General features: G+C 41.5%; 1 protein-coding gene across 10 annotated transcripts in view; it reads right to left on the reverse strand.

Moving 5' to 3' along the window:
- The window catches only part of BNC2 (basonuclin 2), a 401,737-nt gene that overhangs the window by 22,808 nt on the left and 359,628 nt on the right, over positions 1-19,301 (reverse strand). For all 10 annotated transcript variants that reach the window (XM_053371775.1, XM_053371779.1, XM_053371777.1 and 7 more), the window contains one exon: positions 5,288-7,257. In XM_053371775.1, the coding sequence (XP_053227750.1) occupies positions 5,288-7,257 (1,970 nt within the window). The remainder of the gene's footprint in view (positions 1-5,287; positions 7,258-19,301) is intronic.

Raw genomic sequence — 19,301 nt, forward strand, 5'->3', positions numbered from 1 at the left:
AAATTTAGTTCTGGAAACATCAGCAGGTTTTAATAAACCAAATACAGATGTCTTTCTCCATACAAATCAAGGAGTTTACAAGTTTAAATCTGGACTGATTTAACTAGCAACCTAATGGCAGAATCACACTTGGCACCAATAGTTGCCTCATATTTATTTATAAGTCACCCTGAGCAAATATTATTTTGTTTTTAAATTTATTCATGGGGCTCAATCACCTTTCCCACCTTGCAGACAAACACACATGCTTTTGGTTCTGCGAAAATTTAAAAACAAACTTCAACAATTAGCATCCTTCACTCAAAGAAAGGCAAAGCATAAAGTTCCTTTCTTTGCAACTTGGAGCTGTTGGAAGTGCATGTATTTTACATAAATTTAGGAAATAAAAAGTGAAGTAACATGAACTAACCAGACCCAAAGTCAAAAGAAAGAAAGAAAGATTTTCATTGCCAATTGCTGATAGCAATAGAAAATGGATATTAACTTTAGCAGGTCTTGGGCTGATAAAAAAAAGAAAGAAAGGAGCAACTTTCATTCATTTTAAAGCCTGTCAATACAACTTGTGTCCCACCAAGGCAAATGTAGCCCACAAACCATAAAGTGTGGTCCTTCACCTGAAATCCCCTTGCAACTGCAGTCTCAAGCAGGAAATTAAAAACAGAGCTTCCCTGTGCTCCTTGTACTTTGAAGTGCACAGCTGATGGGCTACAAAGTTGTGTAGCTCTTCTTTAATACTAGGCAGGACTGAGTTCTTATAAGAGGGGAGAAGCCTGACAGTTTGATCCAAAGGTTTTCGTCACCTGCCTGTAGAGGGTATGGGGGAAATCACTGATCTCCATGGGTGAATTACACTGCCTTGGCCAAAGAGTATTTTAAATATGGTCGTCTTTCTGCATGCAAAAGCCTCAAAAGGCAAAGGATAGGAGGGCTATAACAGTTCAATACTTCTTCCCCATTTGTCTGCCTAAAATGACATAACTTTCCCATTTCTACTATTGCCCCACCCCCAATAAGCACTCTTCTAATAGGCAAGAAAGATTATCCTTCCAGGTTCCCTCTTTCATTTTTCTTAGGGTTGTTCTATAGTCTTGAGACATTGTCCTTTGCCATTGCTGATTGTCAATAATGTTTCTGCTACCTTTTGACATGAGGGGAAAGGGCAGAAAGGCTAAAACTGAAGGTTGGAAGAGAAATGCATTTGTTTATTTTTTGGAATGGAATAGTCCAGGGAAACGATTTACAGAAGATAAAGCTTTGGAAAGATTCCATTTCAAACATTGTCGTCAATGGGTTCCCTTGCCTGTCTGATTCCAGAACTGGCAGGGGAGAGGGTAAAGGATGCTATGAATGATAGGCCCCCTACCTTGATTGGTGGGAATTTGATTGTGCAGTTCCCAATGAACTAGCTGTTGCTGTGAGAAACAAAAATACTTCAAGTGAAATACTTAATCTCCGTATAACAATGAAGCCTCTTTTTTCATAGGAGAATACTAAATTTTTAAAGAAGGCTTCATGGAACCTCCATTCCTTGGTTCTTCCTTGCAGAGTGACAACTGTTTGAAACGGCATCGTTAAAGGACACTTCATAAGCCGGCGAGTTTACATTTAAAAGAATACTCAGTATTATTTCCATGAAGGTGCTCAGTCAAACACCGTCTTAAATATGGTGTTAAAATGTGACATTCTTCATGTGTACATTAGGCTGGATGTTTCACATTTCTGGTGCAGCAATTAGTGCTGAAATGGCTATAATTGGGTTCTAAAGTTAACAGCCCATTAAGGTGACTGAAATAAGTTCTCCACTCAGTGTTATTATTCCACTTATTTGGCAGTGGAGTCAATAAGGCACTATACACTGGTTTACATCTTCAAGGTCTTCCTTGCTACCTGAAGGGCTAGGCATTTAATGGGCTTCCTCTGTAAGAGTTCATTTAAGAAACAATCTCCAAGAAGGTCAACTAGAAAACCTTAAATTACAGAAAAGCTCACTGGGCTACGATTTTACCTCAAACGCTCACCGCACTATCTGGAGATAATGACTGGCATAATGTCAATATAAAGAACTAACAATGAAAAGCAGGCCCTACTTTCAAATGCATTTATACACTGGCATATGAGTTCTTCCAGAAATGTAGGACCTTGTAAGCAGCTCTAAGACCGCTGACTAATTCTTTCACACTCATGTTTCAGTCATATTTTATCTGCACCATATACTGAAATACTGAGTAACCAGCTCTTTTGTGAAAGCTGCTAGAATTTTATAAAATTATTATTATTTATGCAGGTTGCATTGGCAAATTGTGCAGACAACTGAAATGTGGACTGCTGTTCAAAGTTTATAATTCCTAGGGCACTTCAGCCAAAGCCATCTTGCAGACTTTCCAATGCACACTACATGAAGACCTTGCAATTCTGAAGTTCAAACTAATTTCTGGAACTCCAGCGTATCTGTTTATAAAGGAAATAATTAAGGGAACAAACTTCCTTTTCACTTTGTTCCATGGTTGAGTAGGACAAAACTGCTACACTGTATGCTAGAATAATAGAGAAGTATACATTATATTTAGGGATTCAACATATCCCAGATTTGTTGTTTTGAGTTGTTATTTACAAACTAGCTGGAAGAATGCTGCTAGAGAATATTGGGGGGTTTTTTTAGCTTTAAATCTTTGGATCATAACTTTTCACAAATACATTATAGGCAGCATATGAACTTCATTATCAGATTCTGTTTTGTCCATCCAACACTGCTGCCAATTAAATATATTATCCAAAGACATTTTCTATGATACACGAGGTTCTCCTTTTTTATGTTTCAAAGAACACAATAATATTATAGACTTTGTTATTTCTCCCCCCCTGACTTAAGGGGGGGGGGAGAGACATACGTTTTCTGTTTGCACACCATTTGACTCCAAGTCCATGAGGCAAAGCAGATTGGCCACACAAACCTTCTCAAAACCACAGAGCCAAACTGATCTTAGAAGACTGGTTATCATTGTTCATACAATGACACTTGCAACACAAAGAAGCCAAGCTGCTGCCAAAATTCCACCGGAGTTTACTCTTAAGTAAGCATAGATCACGATCCAAAGAGCTTATTCAGGTCACACAATGAGCTTGAACTAGCTCAGTGGAATTCTTAAGTTGTTTTCCTTTGAACATCCCCTGCCCGTGGGGATTTTCTGTTGGAGAAAAACAACTGTAAAGTTTCTTTGGGCTAATGGAATGAGTTTCACTATTCTTTGGATCCTGGCCAAGCTTAGCATTGTGCTTAAAATTAAGGCACATTTAACACATTAAACAGAGATAAAACTAGTTTGGCACAGCTGCCCAGTTCAGCAAATTATCTAAACAAAGGTTCAGGTGATCAGAAATGAAATGGACTGAGCATCGGAGTCATGTTCTTCCTCGTCCTCCTCCTTCACCCATTAGGAAAATGTGGGTTATTCTAATCAAAATCACTTAAGCCAGGATCAAACCATATCGAAGTTTGTTACTTAGAACATGCTACAGTTCCCTGAGTTAGTATGTGACAAAACATAACGTCTGAAAAGGTCCTAAATATATCTGTTTAACTAGGTTGTGGTGAATCAGAATTGAAGTGTTTGGTCCTCCATTTTGATTTGTTTGCTCAGTTCTGTCCGCTTAGCTCTGACAGCTAAGAACAGACAATGGGAGGCCCACTGGGGCTCAGTTTAACGGGGCAAGTTATAGGATGAACCGACTAGGGGCTACTGGGATTTAATACATTGCCTTTCCTTCTTGAGAATTTTAGTATGTGGGAGGTAAGTGATTCAGCCCCAATGGTGGCATTTAAATGATGTATCTGTCTTCATATCGTGGTCCCAATTTTGTCTATCTATTACCTTATTTATTTATTTTTTAAGGAAACCCTATGCAGATATATGTGTGCATTTAAAACCATAAATATGGAATAAATATGTTAACCTGCCACTGACCCACTCTGGCAAATTCCATCTACATTACACTTTTCTTTTTGGAATAATAAAAAAGGGACTCTGTTTCTTAAAAAACAGCTACAACATTTAGGGCCAGCTGCTTCCGTTTAAAGTGAACTCTTTCAGAACCTATGTAGCATAACTGCAGTGTGATATCATCCCAGTGCCCAGCTGAAATGAAAGGCTGTTATTAAGGTGAAAAATATGCCTGAGTTTCCCTTTATCTGGGTGCATAGTGCTCACCTGACAGAATGGGGACATGCATACATGCAGAGAACAAAACTCACACACATGTGCAAAGGAACATGCCCCCAAAACTGCTGCTCTGCTTCCTGTACACATTTCGAGGGGGCCTTGTTCAGGTCTCCAAGGCAGCACTCCATCAATATAATCATGCACGTTGAGCATTAATACTATATCTGATGCTTTCCCATGTGAAATGCTGCACCCTTTCACCAAATGACCACTATCTATTTTAGCATACATTTGATAGGAGCTTCCCCACTGCCCGCTGCATATAATTTTCGATGATTCTAAGTAGGAACTTTTCCTTAACTTCACTTCACTTGGAAGCTGAAGAAAGAAGAAAATGAATGTAACAGAAGTGGCAGCCTCTGCAGAAAGGTTTTATATCTCTTGCTTTTAAACTTAGACAATGTAGGTCGTATGTATAGAAATAACTTATATGGGATACTTAAAATATCAGGTAATCATTCCTTTGGAGAAGAAGTGGGAGATCTATACACATAGCAGTGTGTATAGATACATAGAGATTTAATGCAAGGCCCACTATCTAGTGTGCAAGCACACCAAAAACATTTGTGTGTACTAATAAAATCTATTTCCAACTGTATCTCCACAGCATTATTATCATTACATAAGTTGATGACATAATATTTGTATTATTATTCCAGGTAAAAAATGGGAATGGAGATAATGTTGTGGCTCACCCACTCTTTTGTGCTAGACACAGGTCTGGGCTTTCCAGGTGAGTCTGAGCGTTGGTGTTGTCCTGGCGCTTTTCTTGGGGAAACCTGCATTTTTCTGCTGAATTGGAGCATAGGGCAATTGCCATTGGCTCAGATTCAGTGGTAAAATGCAGGGGGTTTTTTCTGGGGAAAGTGCTGGGACAAAACCCCCCACCTGGACCTGGAAAGCCCAGACCTTTGTCTAGTATGTGTGGAGCAAAGTGTAGCTGAACCCTCACTCTGCACAGAGGTCATTCGTATATGTGTACTATGTGCATATTCTACATAAAACATGTGCTTGTATAATTTAAAACCAAAGTTAAGAAAACCCAGTTAATAAATGAGGTATTTACTGACCTGTCTCTGCTTCGCCTTGAAGGGAAGGCAGCGTTACAACCAGCCACTGTGCAGACATGCATCTCTTTTAAATGCACATTCCTATAGTGGAGCTTCACGCTGTAGGAGCTCTTGAAACTCTTCTTGCACACGTAGCAGATCTTGGGGTCTGGGCTTGAGCACAAATCGCCCTCTGGGGAGAACTTCTGGGGACTGTTATAGTTGAAAGTGGAAGTGAAGCTTTCGTGGAGGGCAGCCATACTGGCACTGCCCCCGTTGTAAAGTCCATATTGGCTCATGTAGAACATCTCATAGGTAGGGTCGGTAAATTCTTCCTTCACCTTAACTTCATCTTGGTGGGAAATGCCGTGGTGGTTTTCATCTGGCCTGTCGTGGTTCATCATGGATGTGTGGTTTCTCTCATGCATCATGGGTTCATCGCCTTCCATGGATTCCTCGCACAGTTTTGGTTCCGAGGATTCTGACTCGTTTTCATAGTCTCTCTCGTGCTCTTGATCTTCCGACGTCATGCTATCTGCCCTTCTCAGCTCCGTCCTCGAAATGCACCTGTTCCTCCCGTTTTTGGAGAAGTCTTTCACAGACAACCCAGGGCTCATTTCTTCCTGAGAATGACAGTGATTGTCATGACCACCATCGTTAGTCACACTCCGGTTATCGTTGACATCCTCATCTTCGTCATCAAACTCGTCGGCGGTGTCAATAACTTCCTTCTCTATTTTTACAGGCATGCTGGACTTTCTTGGCTTCTTCTTCGGGGCAAGGTCAGTATTTGCCTCTTGCGTGGGCATCATCAACGCAGGGGCTGTTGATTCCGAAGGCGGCAGGGGGAGCTGCTCTACGGTGCCAGCTGCTGGCATTAAAGGGCTAGTCGGCAATGAGGTTGGAGGGCTCACCATCTCGCCTGGCGTAAGTAAACTTCTGTAAAAAGGAGGAACAGGCTGCACAGTCTTTAAAGCTGGGAACACAAGTTGGCTAGGCAATGGGTTTTGTAGCACAGGATCTAGCGGGGGAGTGGTAAAACCCATTGGAGGCCTGCCAGGGCTTGTTAACGTTAAGCTGGACTTTGTACTTGCTATGACAGGGGTAGCGGCGCCTGATGTAGCGCGGATGAGATCCTTGTCTCGATTGTTCCTTAGCATGGGCATATGAAGTCGGGGATTGGGGTTAGCACTGTGACGGTTGCGACTTCTGAGCGAGCTGAACACCATGTTGCAGCCTTCAATCGTGCACCTGTGCTTGATCTTAAGATGGACAGCGTTGTAGTGGATTTTGAGGGTGCCCTTGTCGTAAAAGGTTTTGCCGCATGCGTTGCAGAAGACTCTCCCTTTCCGTGACGCTGACCCCATCCTCCTCATCCTATGAATTCTGAAAGAGCTTTTCGTATGTTCCGGCTTGGACAAATCGTTGATAGGGGTGGACGTCTGTACGGGGGACACAGACGCTGGCTCAGATTTGGGCTCTACATTTGTGATGCTGGTCAAGGCGTTCCTGCTGGATGCCTGCTCATTCTTGAAAGGTGCTGGGGAGACTTCAGACTCGCTGCTCTCGTTGTATTCGTTCTGCGTCGATAGGCTCGGCTCACGCAGTCTCAGGGTGGGCTGTTCCAGCAGGAGGCCGTTCGGTGGCAAACCCAGCAGAGGGGCAGAGACTGGATTTATGTACTGAAATGGAAGCAGGAATGCGAGGCTGTTGGGGATGTTTTCAAAATGATGGATGCTCGAAGGGTTGCTGTTCTCCAGGTGAGCAAGGAGACTCGGGCTCCTGGTTCGATTATTGCTTTCAATAAAAGTCCTTATGTCTGAGTCTGCCTTTGAAGATGGAACAGCCACTGCCTGCCCTTCTTTTTCTTGAATTGCCATCAGCTCCACGATGGATTTGGTTTCCCCGAACCTCAGAAACTGCTGAAGGGTAATAATCTCTTCTTCCCTGGACATGATGGCCCAGCGGTCCAGCACTTTGCCTGCAGCATCCTAGAGGCCATATCAAAGAAACAACAAAGACAAACACAAAAGAAGAAAACCTTATTGATTCTGCATAATTATCGACTTCGATTGAAAGCACTGTGCTGGCTGCTCATCAAACGCTAAGCTCAGAAAAACTACATGCAAACACTGTGTTCATAGGAGTCGGTCCACAAAGCAAACTTTGCTACCATGCAAATGCACTAATTAGAGTCATAGTTAAAGAAACAGAGTGGTTTAATAATGTCAAAGCAAACAAAAATGTAGACTACTGGGGCTTTGTGATCTAAAATACCTTCAATAGGGCCTGTTTAACAGCAAAGATCTTTGTGCTATGCAACTGTTTAACATTCATTAGAATGGGAGATGAACTCTTGCTGAGAGCTAGACTTCATTTTATTCCTTATTAAATAGTGCCACTATAGGAAATATTTAAGTAAATAAATTTAATAGAATGTGCTTTTTGGAAAATATGCAACTAAATGAAACTGAGAGTGTATTAAAAAAATACATTGTTAGGAATTCAAACTGTCTGAGGCAGAAATTTAAAAAGGTAGTACAGTATAAAATATTAAGTTTTATTTTACTTTTTTTCCTAGAGTAATATTTAAAACTGAATTTTACACCAGCTCACATCAAAAGCCTTGGCAAATCCCACTCTTTTGACTCATGGAGCTGGTGTGTAACAGGCCATTGGCTATAATCTGAGTTGGGTTAGAGCTAAAATATGATGGCTTTCTGCCATTTAAAAAATAAAATAAAGAACAGTTGCAAATATTTCTTAAACATTTGATAGTTGCAGCTAACATAAATGTGTAAAAATGTTGTCTCTTAACACAGCCTTCTGACAGCAAGAGAAAAGTCCAAGGAGAATACACATCAGTAATCACCAGACTATCTGTTGTTAAATATACATTAAAAAGCATTTCACACTTTCATTTTTGCTAGTAAGTATGAGATTTGCCTCGAGGTAGGACTTAAAAATTCCGCACTGTAATGTCAGGCTCTCCACTGCAGCATCTATGGATTAAAAAGCACTAGAATGTTTAGATAATAAATACATCATTTCACCGGCAACTTTCTTAGTTATGTTATTGCCAGCCATGTTGCCACTTTCATAATTCACCAGCAAACCTTTTCCTGAGCACCAAGCCAGGAATGTTTTAGTGACTCCTGCTGAGATGCTTCCCTAAGTAGGGCTTAAACACAAACACAGAAAGAGCCACAACTATTGCTCTCTAGAAAACATACAAACCAAAGTATCAGTAAAAGCAGAATGATGGCAAAGACTACGTTTCTTTCTTTCTTTTTCCAAGTTAAAACTCACAGCACGCCTTTACAAAGCACATAATTAACTTAGGGGACTCACAAGCTATGGGAACAAGCCACTGTATACCCTCTTGTCTACTTCTAAAGTTTCCAGAGGAATTAGGCTGCCTGTGCCATGTGTAGAGAGAGAGATAGTGCCAGACTGTTTTTAATTATTAAATTTGTATCCCGCCCTTCATCTGAAGACCACAGGGTGGTTCACAATAGCATATAAATGAGCTATTTCATTTTTGTGGCATGTATGAATTGGGAGGGTGGTTAGAGTCTAGTTTGCACGACACAGGAAGCCAAATCTTTGCTCAGGGAGAGATTGCACAAGTGTGTAGCTCCTAGAGAGGAAATCGCAGCTGCTGCATTCCTCCCCAGTGCTTCCTGCTGCTAGATGGACTGTTGTTCTGACCCATCAAGGTTCTTCTGCACTAGTTGCATTCAGTATAAATGTAAAACCTTACTCGCTTCATGGCACGAAGGTATTCAAAAACCCTGCCTGGCCATGGCCTGCTTCTTGGTTGCAACACTATGAAGATTCACCGACATACAAGTCCTGCTGAAATGTGCAACAGCATTCTGATGCAAGGAGCTTGTTTATTTCAGGGTTGATTCTGAACAAATGTCTCCCCAACATTCCCTGAAGGAATGCATGTGAAGAGTATTAGGATGGAATGCAAAATCCATGTTTGCATTCCTAGGTAACATTTTTCATGTGTACTGCCCCAGAGATATTCCCCAGTGGAGGAGAAACGTTCAGTTGGAATCAGGTGTTCAGGCCAGTATGAAATGCTAGAAAGCCAGTTAAGATGGACACTGGCACATTATGAACATGTGCAAGGGTGTGCATGAGCTGTATGTGCATGGCTGGCTCTGAAGCCCGGCAAGGTGAAGCAGGGGGTGGGATCTTAAAAATGGCAGGTGGCACACAGAAGATGGACGAAGCCTTCAGACAAAGGGATCACATGATCTTAACCTTCCATTTATTGTTAACTAGCACTGTGTATGGTGCTGGAGGAGACTCGTGAGACTCCCATGGACTGCAAGAAGATCAAACCGATCCATTCTGAAGGAAATCAGTCCTGAGTGCTCACTGGAAGGACAGATCCTGAAGCTGAGGCTCCAGTACTTTGGCCACCTCAGAAGAAGAGAAGACTCCCTGGAAAAGACCCTGAGGTTGGGAAAGATGGAGGGCACAAGGAGAAGGGGACGACAGAGGACGAGATGGTTGGACAGTGTTCTCGCAGCTACCAGCATGAGTTTGACCAAACTGTGGGAGGCAGTGGAAGATAGGAATGCCTGGCGTGCTCTGGTCCATGGGGTCAGGTAGAGTTGGACACGACTAAATGACTAAACAACAACAGCACTGTGTAACTGAAGGGCAGTACTGGAGTAGAGAACAGGAAAGCTACAGCTGGGTTATTCCACTGAAAGCTAGAAGGTGGTGTTTTTCCAAAATAGTTTGGCAGGCTGCTGGACTTGCTCCCACAAGTCACCTGGCTGAGAGTTTTTGAGTGTGTTCTGTATTGGTGTGTGCCCTACCCTGTGGTACCTGTTGGTGGTTAAGGAGAGATCTCTTGTCCAGAAGACCTCTGTAGGTGGGACTTTCCCCCCCTCAGCAGGAACTCACCAAAACTCAGTTCCTGCACATCTCAGGTGGAAGCCATTATAAGTGAACAAGAGAGGCATTCATGGTGAGTTCTGGTACCTCTTTTTTCTAGAAAAATAGCACAGCCTTTATGTACCTGCAAATGTCCATTAACATAAACTGCATCTCACAGTCTGGCCACACACACACACACACACACACAGGAACAGGAAGCAGAGTCACGCCTGCTGGCACAACATCACAGAGTATGGCCAAAATCCATCCCAAATCTGTTCTTGGAGAACAACTGCAAATATATCCAATCTAATTTATCAATCCACTCTGGTGTAGCATGGCAAGACAGATACCAAAACTCTCCTTAGCTCATTACTGCAGGCTATTTCCACATAGCCTTGTAAAGGAAGCATTTTTTTCACAAGACCGGCTGAGAATGAATGACCTCATATGGGCTGAAAGCGTTCGTAAGTCTCTTTCCTTTGCTAAATGAATTGACCAGTCATCCCGGGGTAGCCTTTGAAATATGCCATGGATGTACAGCTTGATCTTATGTATATTTACTAGTAAGCCTCATTGTGTTCAGTTGGCTTCCTAGCCAGGTTAAGTGTTCATAGAACTACAGCCTAAGTTACTGCCATGCTGAATGCTATGTCTGAACCCTAGCTCTGTTTATATAGCATGCATGTTCAGAGCACCATTTATGTTTAGAGTTATTCAGAGTTTACTCTACTTCTTCCATGTCTACACCCTTCCCATTTACCATCACACACTAAAGTCTGCACCTCTTTCAAATGAATCATAGCAACATGAAAGCTAACTGAGAACAATTCTGCAAGTGAACCTTCAATTGTGTGTGTGTGTGTTTTTAAGAAAAGATGTCGCCATGATAATAATAATACTTTGATTATTTATACCCCACCCATCTGATTGGGTTGCCCCAGCCACTCTGGGCAGCTTCCAACACACATAAAAACATAATAAAACATCTAACATTAAAAATCTCCCTATAAAGGGCTGCCTCAAGATGTCTTCTAAAAGTTGTGTAGTTATTTATTGCCTTGACATCTGATGGGAGGGCGTTCCACAGACTGAGAAGGTCCTCTGCCTGGTTCCCTGTAACCTCATTTCTTGCAAGGGGGGAACCACCAGAAGGCCCTCGGAGGAGGACCTCAGTGTCTGAACTGAACAATGGGGGTAGAGAGAGGTATACAGGGACGAGGCTGTTTAGGGCTATATGCTCATGCTATATGTTCATCAACATAAATTATGAACTGATCAACATTTCCATGGATGGGAACCAAAGGCGATTTTTATTTTGAAATCTTCAAATGAAGCAGTGGCTTTTATCTCAGCTGATCACTGAATCCATCTTGTTTGCTACTATTTTATTTCAGAAAACTGAGTCAGGCTTGAAATATTTCATATAGTAGAGCAAACATGTGCTGTGTTATAATAAAAGCTAAATATTTGCAAAACACTAACTTTTTTAAAAAAATGGCAGCGTGTCATAATTCAGAACTGGATAATGGGAAATAGGAATATTTCAAGATTTTTAAAAAGTTGTAAGAAACAAAAACAAACATCTATTTGGACTATGCTTCAAATTCCTTGGTGTAATGTAATACCTGGCTTGATGTTCACATTGCTTCTGGAATGTATGTGGTCTCTTGCTTCTCTTATGATCTTCTCTCAATGACAATGAATTTTAGCAACAGTTCCACTTTTCATTACAAATGTTTCCAATCCGAATCATTTCCACAAACTCCTTAATGAATCAGACAATTATATTGTGACCATGCAGGCAAATCAAGGACTATCAAGGCGGAAACTTTCTATAAGACCACCATGCCATACCCTTGAAGCTTAAGGAGATACTTCTGTTTGTCGAGCTTTCTAAGACTGATTTCTACATACAGTTGTTCCCTCTTGATTTCAGAAAAGGGGGGGGGGGAGAAACATCTTTAAACCATGTAATACGAACCTCCAACAGCATAAGACTTATAACCCTAAATTATTTTCTCCTTCAGCCCAAACAAACATACATTTCTCTCTCTCTTTCTCTAATGGTATGAACAAATATTTCCAGAACCATGTACACATTTATTACCAGGTCAGGGAAACAGTGCCAGAGTTAATCATCTTGCATTCGTCTTCTGATTTTTGCCGAGCTGAAGGTTACGATGATACACACCAAGACGTGTTAGGATACATCTCTCTCCCACCATGTGGGTCATCTATGAACGAGTGATGGACGCAGAGTGATTATCTCAGGCAATACAAATTGGGTTGGAAAAGATGACCTCTCACACCAAGATTCAGTGTAATTTTCAGAAGTTTAATTGGGGGAGGGGGTGCCCTGTGGACAGGAACGAGAAAGTAGGCGATATGATTTCCTGAGGGCTTCTGCTTCATAAATCATTTTTTTGATACGACACGGAAGCTTTTACACCTTGTTTAAGAGACAAGCAACGTTTTCCAGGCAACATTTTCTATTGCGGCTTGTTCTAAAATGATCTTGGATTTGATCCTCCACCCCATTTAATGCAGATTTGAAAATATTCTCTGATCTACAATATCCTTAGCCAACTGCTAATTGTTATATATCTCTCTAATTTGCTTTTTGGCATAGCTAACTAAAGGCAAATATATGCATACATGCATACATCTCAGGCATTCACTGAAAGGTAATCATACAGGAGATGAAATTAATTTTTTAAAAGGTTAAAATGGAAAAAAGATCCTTTAAAAACTGTAATTCTGGGAAGCACTTAGGGAATACTTTTTGTCACTGTTGTGATAGTTTCTGAGAAGTACTTAAACTTATTTCGTTAGCATTTATTTCATTAACAAAGTGACTACTTGGTACATGGCATGTAATGATGTGAAGATGCATAAGAGACATAAGACATTTCTTTTATAGCACAATCCTATCCTTAGGCAGCAATCGTACCCACGCTTACCTGGAAGTAAATCCTAGTGAACTCAGTAGCACTTACATTTGAGTAGACATTCATAAGATTGAACTTTTTGAAATATGGCAACCCTACTTTACTAAAAGTGAGAATCCAGCAAAGTTGTTAAACTTTTCTTTTCCGCCAAAAAAACCTAAACTTCCTACATGGTTGCCATATTGCCTGGGTTTCGCCAGACATTTTTACTGATTTTCAGAAATTCCGCCCGTACGCAATTTCTGACAGACAAATCCTGGACATACAGCAGTCCTAAGTAAAGTACATCTACTACTACCAGGTTTCCTCTCCAGCTATATCCTTTCAAAGACGCTGTCAAACTAAAGCTCTACATAATTTTCACCACAAACTACAATTTGATGTCATTATTTTGCTCTGCTTTCCAAGAGTATCTTGGAATTAAAATGTTAAATGGTTGTCCTTCTGGAATTAGGTCTGTAGCCCACACCCTTTCAAGATGACAAACTCTGGGTCAGGCTGACCAGACATAGGGACACACCAGTTCACAACACGTTGCTGGAGATTACAAGAATCAGCGCTACCGTGCCTTCTGTAGTATGTAGAGTCAGCAAGAGATTATGCACAATGTCTCACATGCAGTGCCAGATTTACGTATAAGCTAAGCAAGCTATAGCTTACGGTCCCACTCTCTTGGCCCCCCCCCCAAAAAAAATTAAAGAAAATAAAACCTGGATGTACATTTCCAAAATATAAGATAAAAAACAAATAAAATAAAACCTACATACAGTTAAAGGTCAAGGGGCCCCTGACCATTAGGTCCAGTCGCGGATGACTCTGGCACATCTCGCTTTACTGGCCGAGGGAGCCGGCATTTGTCCGCAGACAGTTTGCCCGGATCATGTGGCAAACAGCTTCTGGATCATGTGGCCAGCATGACTAAGCCACTTTTGGTGAACCAGAGCAGTGCATGGAAATGCCGTTTACACTGTAACCTCATGATCTTTCAGTAATTGGTGTTAAAACCTCTGGTTTTCAGTTTTAAAAAAGGTAAAGGACCACTGACAGTTAAGTCCAGTCGCGAATGACTCTGGGGTTGCGGCGCTCATCTCGCTGTACTTGCGAAGGGAGCCGATGTTTGTCCGCAGACAGTTTTCCCGGGTCATGTGGCCAGCATGACTAAGCCGTTCCTGGCAAAATCAGAGCAGCACACAGAAATGCCATTTACCTTCCTGCCGGAGCGGTACCTATTTATCTACTTGCACTTTGACGTGCTTTTGAACTGTTAGGTTGGCAGGAGCTGGGACTGAGCAATGGGAGCTCACCCCATTATGGGGTTTCGAACCGCTGACCTTCTGATCGGTAAGTCCTAGGCTCAGTGGTTTAACCCACAGCGCCACCCGCATCCCCTACATACAGTTCTACATATATACATACATACCTACATAAGCTCTACATACAGTTAGAGCTTAATAATTATTTCACTATTAACATACTTCTTTTTAATTGTATTTCAGTTGAACAATTACTTTGATAACATATGTATCTTGTAATGTGCAAATGGCTTTAGATACGTATTATGTCTATAAATTACCATATAACATATATTCAACACAAAAAAACAGTGAAAATTTGTTGTTGACAAAGGACAGCTGGACATATAAAGGCCCCCAATACCTTCAGTAGCTTAGGGCCTCATCAAACCAAAATCTGGCCCTCCTCAGATCAGCAGAAATCTGTGAGCCAGTTAAACCATCAATGAATTGGCCCATGTGACTCAGTACTGTCTGCACGAACTTGCCATGGGTGTTCGGGGTTTCAGACAAGAATCTTTACCAGCTCTATTTGGAAATGCCATGGCTTGAACCTGAGACTTTCTGTCTGCAAATTTATCGCTGCATGCTAGCGAGCAGCTAAATTGCATGGTCTGCATCATGGCATGAGTCAGTTTCCTGCCAGATGGCCTGTGAAGACCAGACTGCAGGCTGGTATAATTGCTGTGCAAGCATTTCCATGTTTGGAAGAGGTAGCATTGTTATCCAGCCACTTAAGAGCATTTTCAGTTTGCGGGCCCCACCTCTCCTTGGTTGACGGGGCACTAATGGTCCTATGTCAAAGCCCGCCCACCCCAAAAGAAAACCCTGGCGCAAGCACAGTTGTTATCCACTGTATTTCTGCATATTGTTAATTTACTTCGTGACTCATGCCTGAGAGAACACAGGCAAAACTGGGTACCAGTTCAGACATGCAAGGATTTGACAAACGTTTGTAATAAATCAATCTTTTAGTGTGGTGGCACCCAAACTTTGGGGCTCCCAGTCTACTGAGAGGCAGGTGCCCTCACTAGACTCTTTTCAGCACCTGCTAAAAACAATTTCGTTTAGGCAAACCTACCCAGAAATGTAGTATGTTGGCATGTATTTTAACATCGGTTTTCTAGCTCATCATAGAAAATTTTATTTTTTTGAGTGTTTTAAAGAGGTTTTTTTTTACCTTTTTCATTCACTGATCATTTTTTTTTTACATTCTATTTGTAAACTGCTTTAAATGCTGTTTTTGTTAACAATCAAACACTATGTAAATGTTATGAAATAAATAAATAAGATTGCCAGGCAGTAAGAGTCTGAGATGCAGTATTGACCTGAGGGGAATAAACATGGGGGCTACAGAACTGGAAAAAAGGTGATGAGGAACAGATGAGAAAACAGAGTAAAACAAAAAAAGGAGTACCACAATCAGGCTAACACATGATATAGAACTGAAGCAGACCTCTAATGATCACAGACCTCTAAGACTTTGGCTTTAAATCTCTGCACCCCTAGCAGCAGAGAGACTGTCTAACAAAGTACTTAAGCACTGGTCCCATGCTGATTTCAAAAGGCACAATCTACCAGATCCCCAATTAATACCACTACATTCAGGATACGGATTTTCTCTAGAGGTCTCCAGTAATTCTCATTCTGATATGAATCTTCCGTGTTCTATAAGCTCCAGTCTACCTTAAATCTCCATAATAATTACTCTCTTTACAACATTCTGAATGCTTGGCCCTGAAGGACTGCGGTATAATGAGGTGAAGCATTTGCAACAAATTATATGAAAATGCACAAAGTGAAATGAATGTGTCTCTCTTGATTAAATGAAGTTCTGGCGCAGAGAGAAAAGTTGGAAAATACACGACAACAAAGAGAATAAGTTGGGGCAGTGCAATTCTGCATGAATTTTAAGAGGCAGGCTTTACTTTGCTGTGTACATTTCCCCCCTCCAAATGAGGAGCCAGCTAGCAGCATGCTAACCAATTGGGAAATATGGAAATGTGCTCCCTTAATTCCTATTGAAGGACTAGGGCAATTATTTAGAAAATGTCCTAATTGAGATAGTAGTAGGTCTCGATACAAGGAAGTACCTTCACCCAAATTAGAACAGTTCCTGGTATAACAGTATAATGTGTCCTGCCATTGTTTCTTGGGCTGAATAGATGATGGGAGAATACAGGAAAACACAAGTAGTTACACAAAGGAGTCACCAAACAGCACACAACTGAACAATAGGCATCATCACCAAACATTATTACATACAGCAAAATGTGATGGCAATCATCATGGAATCCACAGGCAGAAGATTAGATTTGACAGCTCAGACACCCAATAGGCTTAAAAAAAAGGGGGGGTGTCTGTCACAATTGTACATACAGCCCCCAAACAGAAGAAATGCTTCATGGTATTGAGCTTCTTCTTGATTCCCATGGGGTCATGATCATGCCAGCACCACTACCAGCTACCATCCACAACTGTACGCTGCCCATAATATAAGTAGGTCCACAGGCCTGGGCCATGGTCTTGTGTATCTAAGGTCCTTCTGCACAGGTTTATATATGAGAATACCAGAACTGTGGCGCCATTGAAAATAACAAGGTCCACAGGCCTGGGCCATGGTCTTGTGTATCTAAGGTCCTTCTGCACAGGTTTATATATGAGAATACCAGAACTGTGGCGCCATTGAAAATAACAAGGTCAATCCTGAGGTCTACATGATTCCAATCCAGAAAAAATGTAGTATCTGAACAAGGCTTAATGGTCAATTCAAACGACTCTTTCCCCTGTTGCAGTTACTTTGTAGTGAGGATCCAAATGGATGAACAGTGGTTCAACAGGTATGCTGATTTGAGGGCAACTTGACCTGGAAAGTTCTCATAAATCAAGAATAGTCTCAGTATGTACTTCAGGTCATTTATGGAAGCAGGATTCACACAGAACAGGCATCCTAAAGGGATGTCAAAATTCCCCCCACAAGGTGGAATAAAAATGTGGACACTCAGAAGACTTTTTATTCTCTTGGGTTAGTATACAATGGACAGATATGCAGCTCAGCTTTTCTTTTTTAAAAAAACCCATCAGCTTTCCTGCTTTCCAAAAATAAAATGGTAGCACATATATGCAGAACTTCTCACTTAGTTGGAGAAGAGAAGGGAAACTCTTGCCAGCAGTAGCAAATTAGTTAGCAAGGGTGCGGAACTCCCTGTGCGAATAGGTCTAAAATAATCCTAATTTATACTATTAGGATTTGCTTTCAGAAAACTGTTTTTAGCTCTGTAGCTCAAATAACTTTATAACAAAACACAAGTTTCAAGATTGAAAAACATATTGTTTGATTTTTAATAACATATTCACCTTGGTATGGACCAGTCTTGATTATGGGCCTGGTGAGATTGCATTCTTCTTCTTTTAGCACTAATCTGTATTGCAATTTTGTTTTTTAAGTTATGGTACACATTTATGGCTTTAAAACGGTAATTGACCTCCCTTGATTGAATCCTGTCAGGCCAAGGTGGCACCTTCAAAAAACACAACTTTCTAGGAAGACCCATCCTTTTTTACCAATAGTACTCTGAGATTTTCCCCCAAAGCCTATTCAGTGCTCCATTTAGACAACCTAAAGAATCCTTAAATGCACAGTGAATCACAACAATTGGAGCAGTACATCTCCCCTTGCTTTCTATAGATTGCTTCCAGTATCTTAAACATAGCAAGAACCAAGGATGGCACCTCCTGTAAATCCTTTACTATCTTTGTGAGCCCCTAAGGCATGGTCAAGTAATTGGGAGCAGGAGAGAAGATCAGCAGAAGAGTTTCATGGACACATTCCCAGAAAAAGCTGTCTAGGTTTCCCAAAGCACTGTCTAGGTTACAAACTGTTTCTGATTCATCCTTTCCTCAATCATGAGAATCTGAAATGCTTTCATCAACTCAGATTGATAAACAAGTAATTCATCCTCTATGGAGGACCGAAGATACAGTGATGTAGCTGTTTTAAGGCATTTAGATAACTGCAGATACCAGAGTGAGTATTAACCCCTAGCCTAGAGCCAACAGCAAGGACACAGCCCAGCTCAGGAACTTTGCATTTGAGAAGCATTTCAAAAGTTGGGTATATGTGGATATGCAGCCGGAAGGAAACATCATCAGTGGTGATGATACTGGCGATGATGGGGATAACAGAGGGATTAGAACATTGCTTTCCTCTCCATGGCTCCAACTAAACATTACTGGCTAGACTTGCTTATTACCGAATATGGGTTCAGTTTCCTGTTCTGCTGTGAGCATGGCCTCAGCAGAGGCGAAGGTACACTGGACAGCTCCATGCAGGACTCAGGCTGGAGAGTTCATGACAGCAGTGCTCAGATGTTGCTTCTGCAGCAGTAATCCCCAGCTTGAGCTTAACTGCGGGTCTGTCAAAGTAGGTAGCTCTGCCCTGGCTAAGAGGAGCCTCTTCATTAAAAGGCTTCCAACCTGATCTAACAGTTATTGACTCTGATAGACGGTGGGAAATTATGGTTGTATTAGAGCAAATGAGGGGAATCTTCTGGCCCTCCAACTCCCCATCAAACATGGCCAATGACTAGGGACGATAGGAGTTGTTATTCAGCAACATCTGGAAGGCCAAGGTTTCCCTAACTTGCACTAGAGATTCTGAACTGGAGTCCTCCAAGTAAGAGAAGTGCCTTACAATGTCCTCGGGCCAGAGGGGTATTGGCACCATGCAGAGTGTTTGCAGAAGTGCTTCTAGTTGGGTTGCCAAACAGGACCCCCCTCATATGGGGGGCAGTCCCTATGTTCCTATGCCTATATGTGTGTGTTCCTCTTCTGCGTAGAAACTTCGGCTATTTGTATTTGCACATTGGCACTTGTAGGCAGCTTGAATGC

The sequence above is a fragment of the Podarcis raffonei genome, chromosome 17, assembly GCF_027172205.1.
Source record: "Podarcis raffonei isolate rPodRaf1 chromosome 17, rPodRaf1.pri, whole genome shotgun sequence".
Classification (NCBI taxonomy): domain Eukaryota; kingdom Metazoa; phylum Chordata; class Lepidosauria; order Squamata; family Lacertidae; genus Podarcis; species Podarcis raffonei.